The 15,120-nt window shown below is 35.0% G+C and overlaps 1 protein-coding gene across 2 annotated transcripts in view; it reads left to right on the top strand.

The window, feature by feature from the left end:
- The window catches only part of LOC132704695 (uncharacterized), a 338,277-nt gene that overhangs the window by 268,395 nt on the left and 54,762 nt on the right, over positions 1-15,120 (top strand). For both annotated transcript variants that reach the window (XM_060674871.1, XM_060674872.1), the window contains one exon: positions 14,379-14,466. In XM_060674871.1, coding sequence (XP_060530854.1) covers positions 14,379-14,466 — 88 coding nt within the window. The remainder of the gene's footprint in view (positions 1-14,378; positions 14,467-15,120) is intronic.

Raw genomic sequence — 15,120 nt, 5'->3', positions numbered from 1 at the left:
CGCTAGCTCCGTCTGAATACACCAAAAGGCACAATTTAACAGCAAATATTGTACACCAAGAACTAGCAATGCTATGCAACCTAGGAGAGGGAAAATACAGTCCATATTTTAAATACACACCTGCTCCAGTTCTTGAGAACGAAAATTATCGGCTATACTGGGATACGCCTATAGTAACAGATAAACCAATAGCCAGCAATAGACCAGACATTATTCTGCTGGATAAGGCTAATAAAAAGGCGTATTTCATCGACGTCTCACATCCCTCGGACCACAACCTGGAACAGAAAGAAAGAGAAAAAATTAATAAGTATTACGACTTGGCAGAGGAATATAAAAAAATACTCACCCTAAAAGCAGTACATGTTATCCCTGTAATTATATCGGCCACTGAGCTAGTTACCAAGAAGCTTGCAGGATACCTGGAAAGACTGAATATAACGAATAAAACCATCGTTACAAAAATACAAAAGTCCGTAATACTTGAAACTTGCAAAATCGTCCGAAAGACCCTGAATATCCCGGAGACATAAACCTTCCCCCCCCCCAACTTTAATGACTGGTTAATAAACCCCACTAAAGCTGCTACCCTAATAAGGAGAAAAAAAAAATAATAATAATAATAGATTTTAGACTGTAGACTTTATTGGCGATTAAATACATTACAAGAACAACAAATGGCAAGTCACATCTGTGAATGAAAATGAATTAACACAATATCAAACACATCCTAATAACATTCATAGGGAGCAACATAATTATCAAATTGACAAATAGTATATATTGAAACAAGAATTAGCTAAAAAAAAATCCCACTTAGTAATATGGAGACACTCGTGACGCAACACGGATGTACTCATCTGTAGTATAGAATGCATTCTCCAATAGAAATTGTTTTATTATATTATAAAATTTAGTGTACGATAAGTTCTTGACAACAGAATAGAATAGAATATTGTAGCAATTAATGTACAATTTATTCATCTCGGATGAGCACAGCCTAGAATTTCCCTGGACAATTAATTCAGATCCCCTGGTCTAGTGATTAGTGCTTAGGCATATCGTTCTTTAGCTCATGTATTCGGGTGACTGTATGGTAAATAAATAGTGATGGTAAGGTCAAAATGTTAAGCTTTGAGAAGAGCGGGCGGCAGTGATCACGAGGTTTTGCATTAGCAATCACACGTACCGCTCTTTTTTGCATAAGAAAAACCTTGCGGACATGCATGGAACCACCCCACAAAATAATGGGGCACGCTAAGTGCGAATGGAACAATCCGAAATAAGCAAGTATTGACATAATAGGAATGAGTGACTTGTTTAAGTATCTAATTAGAAACAATTGACTTGACAGTGTGTGGCAAAGGTGTTCAATGTGATCTTTCCAAGAAAGAGAACGATCGATCCAGACTCCAAGTACCTTAACGGGAGCATTATTTAAATTGTGCACCTTGCTACAAGAGAAAATAAGATGGTTCGTTTTAATTTCGTTTAACTGTAACCCGAACCATTCAAGCACTCTAGTCTTGTTGGTCACACTATCAATACTTCATATGGGTTCCTTGCTCGGGATAAAAGAATTGTATCATCAGCGTAGAGCGTAGTTTTACATGGTATGTGGGAAATCAAATCGTTGATATAAACTATGAACAGCAGGGCCCCGAGGACCGAACGCTGTGATGCTCCAAACGATACCGGCAAGCCAGAACTACTGAATCTTCCATTCACTTCGACACACTAAAGTCTGCCGCTCAGGCAAGAGCGCAATAATCTGTGAGGCATGCCGCTGATGCCATACCACTCGAGCTTCTCCATGATCCACACAATCAAAAGCCTTCGGGAGATCGCAAAAGGTGGCCTCTGCTATTTCACCAGCGTCAAAGCCGTCGACAATGCTCCCAACAAAACTTAACACTTAACTTAACGCCCCTAAACCCGAACAGTTCTTTGCACAAGAGTTTATGTTTTTCAAAATAGTTCTGTAAATGATCTTTTTAAATTATTTCGACAATCTTACTTATTATAGGGATGATTGCAATAGGTCTATAATTTGAGGGGACGTTGGTATCTCCCTTCTTGTGTAGTGGCACAATCCTGCTTATTTTTAACTGTTCTGGAAATATACAAGGTTTATATATATAGTAATAATAATAATGATAATAATAATAATAATGATAATAATAATAATAATAATAATAATAATAATATTAATAATAATGTATCATGAACAAGAGTATGTTACAATAAATTTATCACAAGTCTGGCTCAGTCTAGCTTAAAAGCTACTATACTGAAGATTACAAGCAATTGATAACAATAAAAGTATAACCTTTTTGGGGTCAATACCTATATAAAAAAATCCTATAAAAACCATAAACAGTTTTACAATATGAAAAAATTATTGTTAGCTTAAAACGAATTTAACATATTTTTTTTATATAAACAGTGTTTGGGTGTTGAATTGTAACAACGCACTGAGTCATACGAAAAGGAGTGACGAAACATGGCGAGCATCCATCCTCAGCCAATTTATATCGCTATAAAGATGATAAAATTTTCGAATCCCATTTACAAGGTGGAGACATAAGTTTTGAACTCTTCGTATTCGGGTTCTACCCTGATGATTCAAGCCAAATCACAATAATTAAAATTACACAAGACAAGTTTCTTCTCATTGTTATTAAATATGTTATAAAGACAGAATAAAATTACCAAGTTGCAGAGCTTGGGCAGTTGCAGGCTCACATTGGGCAAAGCTGGCGCCAAATACTCTGTACCAAAAACGAAATTATTCAAACAAATCAGACAAAATGAATTCAAAATAAAGAATCGAAGTGCCAGTTAGAAAAATACATCCTTAATTGCTGCAAGTTTTTTTTATGGCGTGACACCAAATACAATACGTAAAATTGTTTTTCGAATTGCTGAAGTTAACATACTGAAACACAATTTTAATAAGGAAACCCAGCTGGCAGCTGCTTCTATGAATTTAAGTTCTCCAGAAGCTACTTCACTCGATAGAATATCAGCATTTACCTCCCTTATTTATCTTCAGAAGAAAGGATAAACGAACTATTACCTAAAAGCTGTAATAGCGGCATGGTTACCACGGTTTCTAATTCTGGTTGAATAAACGAGCCCACCTTTCCATAATACTTATGACAATTTTTCTGTGAAACGTAAGAAGGAAGAACCAGTATTATTACTTTTCGACAATAACGAAAGTCATATCAGTTTCAGAGCATACGAGCTTTGCCGAAAACACCACCTGCAAGTTCATTCCTTCTCACAAAATGCAACCACTGGATCTTACAGTTCAAGTAAAGTGTGATACAATAACAAATATAAACTCTATATGGCTAACAATCTTGGTAAACGCATAAGCCAATACGATACGAAGAACTTTTTACAAAGGCGTACAACAAAATTGCTAACATAAGTAAGAACACTGATAAAAGTGCAACTGCAGGAAAAATAGTAAAGACGAAATAAGAAAAGCTAATGAAGAAAAAGTTCCAACGAAAAAACTAGGAAAGAACATTGTGGCAATACAAAAAAGCCAGAAGTTAAGGATAAAGCAACCAGAAATTTGAAGAAGGCTCTACAAGGCAATGAAAACGAAAAGGAGTGCCATTGCATAATGTGTAATGAAAAGTATGAATCCCCACCGAGAGACCATTGGATCATGTGTGCCATTTGTAAACTATGTGCCCATGAACAATGTAGTACCTGCGAGATTAGTAAAGGTTACGTTTGTGATTTATGCCGTACAAATAAATTCTAGTTCATTAGAAAAATTCAACACATTGTCGTTTATAAATGCCTTATAGCGTTCCTAATCCCCCCGGGGGAAGACCTCAATTACCCCGTAGATTAACAGGAAAAAAGGAACGGCAATATTTTTCAAATTTCAATGAATCAATCAAATTTCGATTCAAGCTTTTATTTTTAAAGTTTATTTCGGAATAAAAAAATCATTTCATTCACTTATCCTTCTTTGAACTAAGTGGTTGTATAGTTTGATATTTTGAATTTTGGTTATGTGGAACACATTAATACATTTTCTGCTGATACAATATATATGCATGACTGCATGACATGCTATATTTGTGAGAAAAGCACTGGAGCCTATGTTGAAAAGTAATAATTGTAGTAAAAATTTGGGGTGAAAAACGTAAAGCACCGAAGAGAAAATGCTGGAAATTATTTTGAATTTCTAGAATAAATTGGAATCTTTTTCGTGCAATAGTTTCGCTATACATCTTAAGGGGGTTATGAATATTTTCTGAAATAAATGTCATTAGACCAACGCTTACTTGAGGGGAAAGATTAAATGTAACGATTTCATTTTGCAACAAAAGATATCCAATCAACAATTATATCGGTAAAAGAAATAAAATCCCAATAATGTCGCCATCTTTGGAAATATGCTTCAGGATGCCGTTACGTTTTTATTTTGTATTAATAGTTTAATTCATTTTTGGTCTTTTTTCTATTGTTTGTTGTCATAACATTAAAAGGAAAGCAATTTGCTATATTCGGTATTCGGAAGAACGTTGCGTCAAACACAATAAGTTTTAAAGCACTCAATAAGGTAATGCTTCAAGAATTTTACAGTCCAGTTTCTCGCCAATTTGTCTAATTCGCAAATTATACCAAAACTTATTAAAAGCTAATATTCGTTCTTTAAGCAAAACGTATATAAATTATAATATTAATAATTAATACTATAATGATAATTATTGATACAATTATACAATTATAAATACAAGTAATACAATAATCAAAAACAGTAACACAGGCAGGATAACTCCATCGCATAGATTCTAACAGGAACATTGGAATTGTCAAAGTTTAAAAAATAAACACTTTTACACGTGGAAAAGGTGTTTTTTTTTTGCAAATAAGGCCATAAAAATACAATCTTGATATGATTGACACTTAAGTTATAATTTTTGCCATTTTGAGTTCCAAAGCAGATTTCTGTACCATTAGCTATGATTGACATTTCAAATATAATTGTTTTATTTTAGCAGTGAATTTAGATATTTGGATAAAAAAACAAAAATTAATATTCAATTATTAGGATTATTTTTATTATATGTATACTAAAAATATTGCCAAAGATGAGACATTATTTCAAGTTTTTATTTATTTTACTAACCGGTTACGAAAGAAATATCGAAATGCAGTTTTGATATCGCTAGTTTGCCATTTAACAATGTTAAAGTCAATTCATGGTGTGTCATTAACAATTTTTTCCACGAAAGCAGAGTCGACTTGTAAATTTTAATCATTTAATATGCAACAAGTTTCATAAAGGACACTTTTCTCACTAGTTTGTATATACTCGAACCAGTGAGTGAAAGTAAGGAAGCGAAATTATGCCATCGTTAGAAATGTGGAAATTCTACGCCTTCCTAGAACTAAGTCTCCTTTGGAAACCGAAAACAATTATTGTTAATTTATGACAAGAAGATATTTTTGTAAATTTAATGCATTTATTTTGAAAATACTTACCGCTACATGTGTTCTTCGCCTAGAAATAAAAAAGTAAGTGCGGAATATGTTTATAAGTATGCGGCATACTATTGACAAACGTCAAAATACTATGACCAAAAACGTAAATATAAAAAACTCGTTGCTGAAGTGCCGCAAGCGGCCAAAGTGACTTACGACCGTGGTTATCGAAACTGAAATTCAAAAGTGACAGATAATTGGGTATTTCAGAGTAGAGAACGTAAAATCAATTTTTTTCTTGAGTTTTGTGCAACCAACCAATCATGTAATCATGTTACTATCGAAGGAAGTCAAAAACATTTCTGCATTTTTATGAGTTTACTAAAATAATTATTGCCTATTCCTTTCCCGAGGTGTGACGTCATTTGTTTTTACGTCACGCGAGCTTGGGCGCAATAAAGAATCCGATATTTCGCCATTTTCATTCGTTTTCACCATTTCTCGTCTCGCAGAATATAATATTGATTGGAGTTAATACCGAAGTTTGATGTTTGTATACCTATTCCTATAGTTATTCAAATACCGACTTCCTCCAAAAACTAATCCTTTTATCAATATAATTAGCAATGCAAATTATAACTTAGTTGAGCGCAATATATTTGAATTCGGGGGATAACGCAACAATAATAATGCGAAATTAATCCCGGTATATTCATCAGCAAAATGAATGGAAATGTAAAACGTCAATTCGAATTTCAAAATTGCTTTAGTTAACGTATGGCGTGAGTAGTTTTGTCATTTTCCATTCGCGCTATTCTGATTCGGTTAAAATTCGATTGCGAATTTCGGATTCCACTCATCATTGCCAATGGCAAAGTGATTAGCAATATGTCCAGTTAGGTTTTTCAATTCAGACGGTTCTTCTACGTAATTTTGAGATTTATGGTTGTATAGGCAATGGTCCGAAATGACAAACAACATTATTTTAATATTCACTTTCAATTCAATTCGCTACTTTTTTGAGTGAAAATTGTTTTTGCCATCACTTCGGACCAAACTAGAAATACTAATATAGATTTAGCGAGAGCAGATTTTATAATTGTGCGTTTATTAATTATTGGTCTGAGGAAACTAAAATTTCAAAACACAAGCAAAATTAAAAAAATATTGTTAACAATTATAGATTATTAAATTTATAGCGAGTCTAGGTTAAGTAGCTAAAATAATTGATCTTTTAAAATACAAACAAAATAAAAAGATTACAGTAAACAACAATTAACATAAAACCCTACTAAAGTACTGTACCAAAAAACTTATTTGAAAACCAAAAGCCAACAAACTTCCTGATTTCTTTGCTTTGGTAAATTATTAAAAAGAAAATCTACAACAATATATGTGGGTCAAGTAGGAAGCACAGGATCACAAAGAAGCTTATTTGCTAATAAATCAGCTTTGGGGGACATATAAAAATTGAAAAAGCACATATTTACCAAAGATTGAACAAATCATTCAAATTTAAATAACCTATCCCCCTCTTTTGTTTCGTGTTTCTGTTTGTATTAACCCAGTAATCCTGATTTTTATAATTTAAATATTTTAGAACTCTTAAAAATAAAGGTATTAAGGATCCACTCCATTGAGTTCTCAATTTTCGCTGCCTTTGGTCGATCTACTCTCCTAGCATCAAATGTATCTCTGAGATGGCCTTTTAAACTCTTTGTTTCCATATGTTTTTCGACCTACCGCTATTTCCACTTACTCTAGTTATTTGGGAATTCACTCTTCAGACATTCTGTGCAGATCATCGTACTTTCAGAGCTGGCCTATGATCGTTGTTTCTACAGTCATTTTTTCTCGAATATGCTTGTTTCTGAGTTTCTGAATTCTGGACAGTCCAGCAGCTCGTGACCGGAAGTCCATCAACAGTATGAAAATAGAGCCAGAGATATAGGACTTCTTTAAAAGCTTCTTATTTTTTGAATTTCATTGGTGGAATGCTCCACGTAGAAGAGCTGGAGCTGATTTTCTATTGTTATGCTATAACAATATAATATTTCAGTAAACTCGTGAAAATGGAATTCTTGGCGCCTTATTTTCATAATTCATAAGTTTTGGTTAGATAATTCATTACCTGAAGTTCCAGAAAATGTCCCCTTTTAGAACACATTTGCTAATATAGTAACAATATGTCGCTACGTTGTGCACTATAACGCACAACACATTCGATATAAAATTCCCTTTAAAGAGGATAAATAAGCCTTTATTAGATGGCCCGCCTCCTTTTTTGATATCGAGTTACTTGAAGGACATCGTTTCGAATAATACTGAAAAACTAAAAGGCATACAATTACTGCGAAATTTTCATACGATCTGAAGTAAGTACCTCCATAGCGGTGATCTATATATCTCAATACTCAATCATATTGAATAAGTATTAATTATATTATTATCTGTCAACGAGCAAAGTCACAGAATATCTAATCAAAATGTTTTCTATTTAAGTGTTCAAATTTTATCTGGAGTGCCACAGAGTTCAAGTTTGAGTCCTCTGTTTTTCCTTATTAATACATCTCATATCTAAAAAGCTCTAAATACCCACATATCCTATCAGTTTCCGGTAAACATGCCTGCATATGCAACTTCCTTTGAGCATAATTTTATACTAAATAACTCTAAAGAAGTCAAAAGTTAATGTTTATATTTAGATTTTACAAAAAACAATATTAAACTAATATTTACTGATCAGCATCAAATTTCGTAACAATCGATACTAATTTTCATTTTAGAGAACATCTTAAATATTTAGTTAAAAGGCGTATTTCAATTTAAGACTAATTTGGTATAGAAGGCATATCCTGCTATCACAGTTTAAGTGTTGGCTTCAAACAAACCGATAAAAAAAAAGAATTCAAAAAATATAAAAATCCTGTCATCATTTAATCCAACCTATAACATATAGAATAAAAGAAAACAACCGACAAAGCGATATGTTCCAAAAAATTTTAAATATAAATACATTTAAATGCAGATTGAGACAGTCTCTATTTTAGAATTTAATTTTGTTGTAATAGAAGTGAATCTGTTTCGAAATAAAAAGAATTTAATTAGCTGGAATTTTTGAGCTGCTTCAATTCGTAGAAGATGCTAGACTGCGCCATTATGGATAGGAATAGCTCAAAATAATTATAAGGGGTGTTTTTTTTCGATGTATAGAACTTTAAGTTGCAAATAAACAACGATGGATTATTCAATTGACATGAATTTTATTTATCCGAAAGATAATCTTGTGGCATTAAATTTGAAATATGATTTCTGGCATATGACCGCCATGGCTGGCGCGGATGTAGTCCAATCTGGACGTCCAATTTTCGATGACTTTTTCCAACATTTGTGGCCGTATATCGGCAATAACAAGGCGAATGTTGTCTTCCAAATGTTCAAGCGTTTGTGGCTTATCCACATAGACCAACGACTTTACATAGCCCCACAGAAAGTAGTCTAGCGGTGTTAAATCACAAGATCTTGAAGGTCAATTCACAGGTCCAAAACGTGAAATTAGGCCGTCACCAAACGTGTCTTTCAATAAATCGATTGTGGCACGAGCTGTGTGACATGTTGCGCCGTCTTCTTGAAACCACATCCCCTGGACATCATGGTTATTCAATTCAGGAATGAAAGAGTTAGTAATCATAGCTCTATACCGATCACCATTGACTGTAACGTTCTGGCCATCATCGTTTTTGAAGAAGTACGGACCAATGATTCCACCAGCTCATAAAGTGCATCAAACAGTCAGTTTTTCTGGATGTAACGGTGTTTCGACATACACTTGAGGATTAGCTTCACTCCAAATGCTGCAGTTTTGTTTGTTGACGTAGCCATTCAACCAGAAGTGCGCTTCATCGCTAAACAAAATTCGCTTATGAAAATCGGGAACAACGGCAATCTGGTTTTGGGCCCATTCGACGAATCTACGCCTTACTTGATGATCGTTTGGCTTCAATTCTTGCACGAGTTGGATTTTGTAAGCACGTAAATCAAGATCCTTCCGCAAAGTCTTCCATAAAGTGGATGGACACAGATCCAATTCCTGTGCTCGATGGCGGATGGACTAATTCGGGACTTCCTCAATGCTACGCTCTGCAGCAGCTTCTGTACGCACCGTACGGCGTACAGAAGCTGCATAAGAGTAAACGTGGAGCGAAAACGTTCCATGGATAATCGAATTAACTGCTCTGATGGACGATTTTGTCGACGATAAAATGGAAGTAGTGCGCGATACGTATTCCGCACAGAACCATTATTTTCGAAATAAAATTGCACTTTTTGCAAGCGTTGTTCAGACGTGAGTCTATTCATAATGAATTTTCTTTACCAAACTGAGAATAAATCACTTGACAGCTGTTAAATCCGTCACCATCTTGAACAGTAATGCTAAACAAAATTCGCTTATGAAAATCGGGAACAACGGCAATCTGGTTTTGGGCCCATTCGACGAATCTACGCCTTACTTGATGATCGTTTGGCTTCAATTCTTGCACGAGTTGGATTTTGTAAGCACGTAAATCAAGATCCTTCCGCAAAGTCTTCCATAAAGTGGATGGACACAGATCCAATTCCTGTGCTCGATGGCGGATGGACTAATTCGGGACTTCCTCAATGCTACGCTCTGCAGCAGCTTCTGTACGCACCGTACGGCGTACAGAAGCTGCATAAGAGTAAACGTGCAGCGAAAACGTTCCATGGATAATCGAATTAACTGCTCTGATGGACGATTTTGTCGACGATAAAATGGAAGTAGTGCGCGATACGTATTCCGCACAGAACCATTATTTTCGAAATAAAATTGCACTTTTTGCAAGCGTTGTTCAGACGTGAGTCTATTCATAATGAATTTTCTTTACCAAACTGAGAATAAATCACTTGACAGCTGTTAAATCCGTCACCATCTTGAACAGTAATGCCAACTTAAAGTTCTATACATCGAAAAAAAACACCCATTATTAGACCCATATTTGTTGCAATAAAAGTGATATCGTTGCATTTGAGTTTTTTGAGAAAATAAATTGCATTTGTAAAAGATCACTTTTCGACACAAACTCTTATTTGCAACCAAAAAGTAACGTCGGCCCTTAAACAAACAAAAGGCGTTCTGCACTGCTCTCTAAATGGCGGTGTTTTTTGGGGCTGTTTTAACTTTACTTATTAATGATTTGCCCTTTGGAAGGTAGATTTTATAATTATAAGGCGTCAAGAGAAAAGCAACATTTAAATAATTTGTTTCAACGAATGTAAAGGTCAAAGTAATTGTGTGAGATTTATTTTAGGTTGTTCTTAACGTTTCTGTGCTGGATTAGTCATGCCAACCGGAATTCCAAGGTCAAAAAACTCGAGGCAGAGAGCTGTGAATGCATTCATGGAAGGTAGCAAGCAAGCGGATATTTCAAGATAGTTTGTACAGTACAGTCTAGAATGTAATGCTTCCTTATGCACATTGGGAAATGCCATTTTCCAACAGTACAACAGTCCAAAACACTCTTCATAAGTCTATTTTTAGGATTTGTTAAGTTTGACGTTTGACAACGCTCCAAGACCATATTTTACCGTAGTCATATATCTCCATTTTCAAATAATTTCAATATTTTAGTTAAACCAACTTATCTAAACGAGAGGTTCCAACTTATTCGACGTTCCCAAAGAACAAGGAATAACTTGACTTAGTAACTCGTCGTAGAACTTCGGCATTCCAGAGATCATTTACATATGTGGCAAGGAAGATTTGGAATAATCTTACCAGTCAGATAATAAACATAGGGATATCTATCTACACCAAATCAATAAAATCTAAATTACGTACAAAACAAAATTGTTTCTTGGCGTAATATGTTCTTCCATACCAATTTCACCGTCGATTTCGGTTTTGGGTTTCTTTTTTCTCTGGTTGTTTCCCTTGGCGCCAAAGTTTATTTCTGTTCGTCAAATATATTTTTTTTTCTTTACTATTAGTCTTACAATAAACTTGGGCGCTTTTAGGCTTTCAGGCAATTATCATTATGATAGGCACATTTTGTTGCTATAATCGAGAGGGGCTCCTTTTTGTCACTACTTTTAAAATTATTTTTTTGATTGACCATATAAAGTGAATTATTATTATTATTGTTATTATTAGTGGACATTTATGAGAGCTAAAATTGACCCCATTTGATCGATGGACACAACGAAATTAATATCTTCTAAAAAAAACAGACCTAATCGGGTGTTAACTTTGAACTCACTGGTTTCCAACGTCAATCAATTCGGACGAAAAATATTGATTCCGTTCGCGTAGGTAACTCGGAAAGCGTATATTTTACACCGAATTTCGTACCAAAAATTTAAAATATCTTTTCAATTTCCCGCCGGCAGATTTTCGCATAAAGCGGACCCTTTCCATATCGGTTAAGATATCGAGAAGTAAAATTCAATTTGGGATTATGAATTGTTCCCGGAATCTGCCATTCATCGCGTTATTACTAAAGTAAAGAGTTTATCTCGGCGATGAAAGAGCGGACGACGACGTGGTCCGGAAGAGAGGCGATTCAATATAATATTATTCCACGAAGGATTGGAACGAAGCTTTCTCGCGTATCTTTTTTTACCATCGTCAAATCAAACGTACACCCAGACACATTAAGGCCCTTCGATCGAAATCCTTTGTGCTCGGAATATAAATTTCGATAGAGCTTCGGTGATTTTGGAAAGGCCACCGACGACAGAATTAGTGAATATTTTTTATATGTAAAGCAATAATAATAATTATTATAAATATTATTATTAAGTATTGACATGCGTTTAGTTTGTATCGGGATTTAAAAATGAATCTTCCGTATTTCTCCTGCGATAGGATATCCTGGCTATTGCTGACTTAAGAAACATGGTGCTGAGTACTTCAAAGCGTTGTTTGCCATATGTTCACCATAGAGAAGCAGTTTCGAAATCTTATTTGATGTTTTGATATCCATTTTGAACAAGGTAATTCGGGCAAGAAAATTCATAACTAAATTATTGTTAAAGAAACCAAATGAACCTTCATTTCTTATCTATTTTGCTATGGTCTATCCCTATTCCTATTCTATCTACAGGGCGTTCCTGTCTAATCCCCATTCAGACCTTTAGAGCGATTAGGCATATCTTCGCTTCTTCCACTAGAAGGCCCTGAACTCGCAAGGAATTCTGGGTAAATCCTCAGACTCAATACAATCAGCTCCTAATGCGCGGCTGGTTAGAAAAATTGGAGTTTCTTGCTATTCTCGAAAATACAGTTGGGATTCCTACCAGCACCAGCGTTTGTAATCGTGCGCTATTGAGACAGATCTCCCTTTTTATCCTGAGGCGTGGAGAGAAATGCCTTCCGAGACATTTATTCACCCCGCTCTTCGTCACTCTATCTGCTATTCGAAAGAAAGACTTCGTTCCAAGATATGACATTACTGCTGCATATATAGGCGTGCTTGTTGTTCTGAGCACAATACAATATCACACAAATTTCAGAGGCACAGTACCCCAGTGGAGCTGCCATGTATAACCACTCCCTGTGGTATACATATATTGATGAAAGGTAAAAACCTGAGTCGCGGTTAAGATTGTTTGGTTGTTTAGACATTTTAATTTTTTCTTTAGTTGAAGAATTGATTACATACAGCTATACTTTTTCTAGAACATTTTTGTAAAACAACATGAATACATTCCCTGAATTAGGGGTGACATGATCTTCAAATACCTTGGTTTTTGTATCTTCATCTCCAAGGGATGGGTTTAACACGTCGTGTGAGACAAATTGATGTTCCCGTGCATGCGCACGTTGCTCATCAACCAAACTTGTCAGTTAGGGACCATTTTTTTGGTACACTCTGTAAAGCTTTAGGAAATGTTATAGGACGTCTATAGATAGCCCTGTGGTCGAAGTTATTTCAGTATAATAATGAGTAATTTCGTTTTAAACAAAGTACATTTTTTTACAGAAAAAATTAAATATCTCAGCAACTCTTCGTCTCAGATATGGGGTACTTACATTAAATAAAATACTGGGTGTTCCATTACAAATCACAAAAGCTGATGTTGAGCAGGACAACATGACACACCCTGTTAATAATATTTTTAACAGATGCACTAGCTTACTCATACAGTCAAAAATCGCTCAACGGTTATACATCTCAGGAATTATTCGACTTAAATTTGCGAAAGTTAGTATGCAGTGGTTTCTAATTAGACTGGTTGCAAGGGTGATATAGGCGACGTTGCCACATTAACGGTTTTTTCCCTATGCTACCCAAAAGTTTGGTACTTTAGGGAAAAACCATAAATGTGGCAGCATCGCCTACGTCACCATTTGATCCAGCCTAATTAGAATTTTCACAAATTTAAGTCTAATAATTCCTGAGATGTATGGCGGTTGCGCGTTTTCTGACTAATGCCAAAATTCAAAATATGAAAATAAGTCCCTCTTGATATACTTCACCCTGTACGTTACTGTTATATAGTGTGGACCCTTCTTTATACATCCATACAAAGTTTCGTAAAAACTATGGATTTTTACAAATCCATGGTATCAGTTACCTTAAGCTGCAAAAAATGTGAAGGTAAACATTTAAAATATGCGCTCTCAATTTCCGGAGTTCCAGTTAAACTAAGGACTTATTAAATAGTTTTATTTTCGTTCGGTTTGCGAAAGCATGGAAGCCGATTAAACCGCCTACACCGCAGGTTAATTTCCGTTAAATGGGCTCTTACGTTCAGCGATAACGTTAAACTTATATTAACTCTAAACCTTGTTAAAGTGCGATTAACTTATTGTAAGCTCCGGGGATCACCGCGAAAGTATAGAAGCTTAAAATTAACTGCCAATTTCCTACTTCGTAAACCGTTTGTGTTTGTTTCAGAATATATCCATCCTGGTGGTGCTAATATCGAGCTGGAGGATAAATGTAAACAGCAAGAAATTTGTATCGCTGGAAGATGTCTATTATGGTAAGTAACTCAATTCGATTGCGTATTCATTAAAACTACCCTCGTAACAAATTATTCTCCAAACCTTCAAAGCCCCAAGCGAATTATAATTAAGTTCAATCCTTTGAAGAGCCGAGAACAACCCCAAAGATTGCACGCCAAAACTCTTCCGAAATGAGGAGGAATATTTTCTTGGAACAACAATTCTAACCGGTTTTAATTAAAGATATAAATTTCCTTAATTCCGCGTGCTTTCGTTGCCGAGCGTGCAGAATGTAAACAAAATTAAAGTGCTGTTTTGTTTTTCAAGCATCTTTAATTGGGCGGCGTTATTAATAGGTCAAAAAGTCATTAACATTCTTCAAAGGTTCCGAACTAATTTAGCCACAATTTGCTTTGGCGCAGAATATTAAGCAAACGGAAAAATAATAAGAAGGCAGGTCCGATCACGTCAACTGTGACCCATAATTTATGCCAAACCAGAGCTTGCCTTTGTCGCACTGGATCGCCTTAAGGTTTAAATTATATTATTGTTGTTCTATGTTTCTTAATTCGAATATCGTAAAGTTCAGATAAATTGCAGTGATACTTTTCGATAAATTCCTTATTTTAAGCCCTACACACTTCGAATAGTTGATAAATAACGGTCACACTAATTGCCATACAATAGAAAAA

This window comes from Cylas formicarius, unplaced genomic scaffold (assembly GCF_029955315.1).
Source record: "Cylas formicarius isolate icCylForm1 unplaced genomic scaffold, icCylForm1.1 PGA_scaffold_7__23_contigs__length_41026272, whole genome shotgun sequence".
NCBI classification, from domain to species: domain Eukaryota; kingdom Metazoa; phylum Arthropoda; class Insecta; order Coleoptera; family Brentidae; genus Cylas; species Cylas formicarius.
Note: the sequence above shows the minus strand (reverse complement) of the source record. Positions and strands in the feature narration are given on the sequence as shown.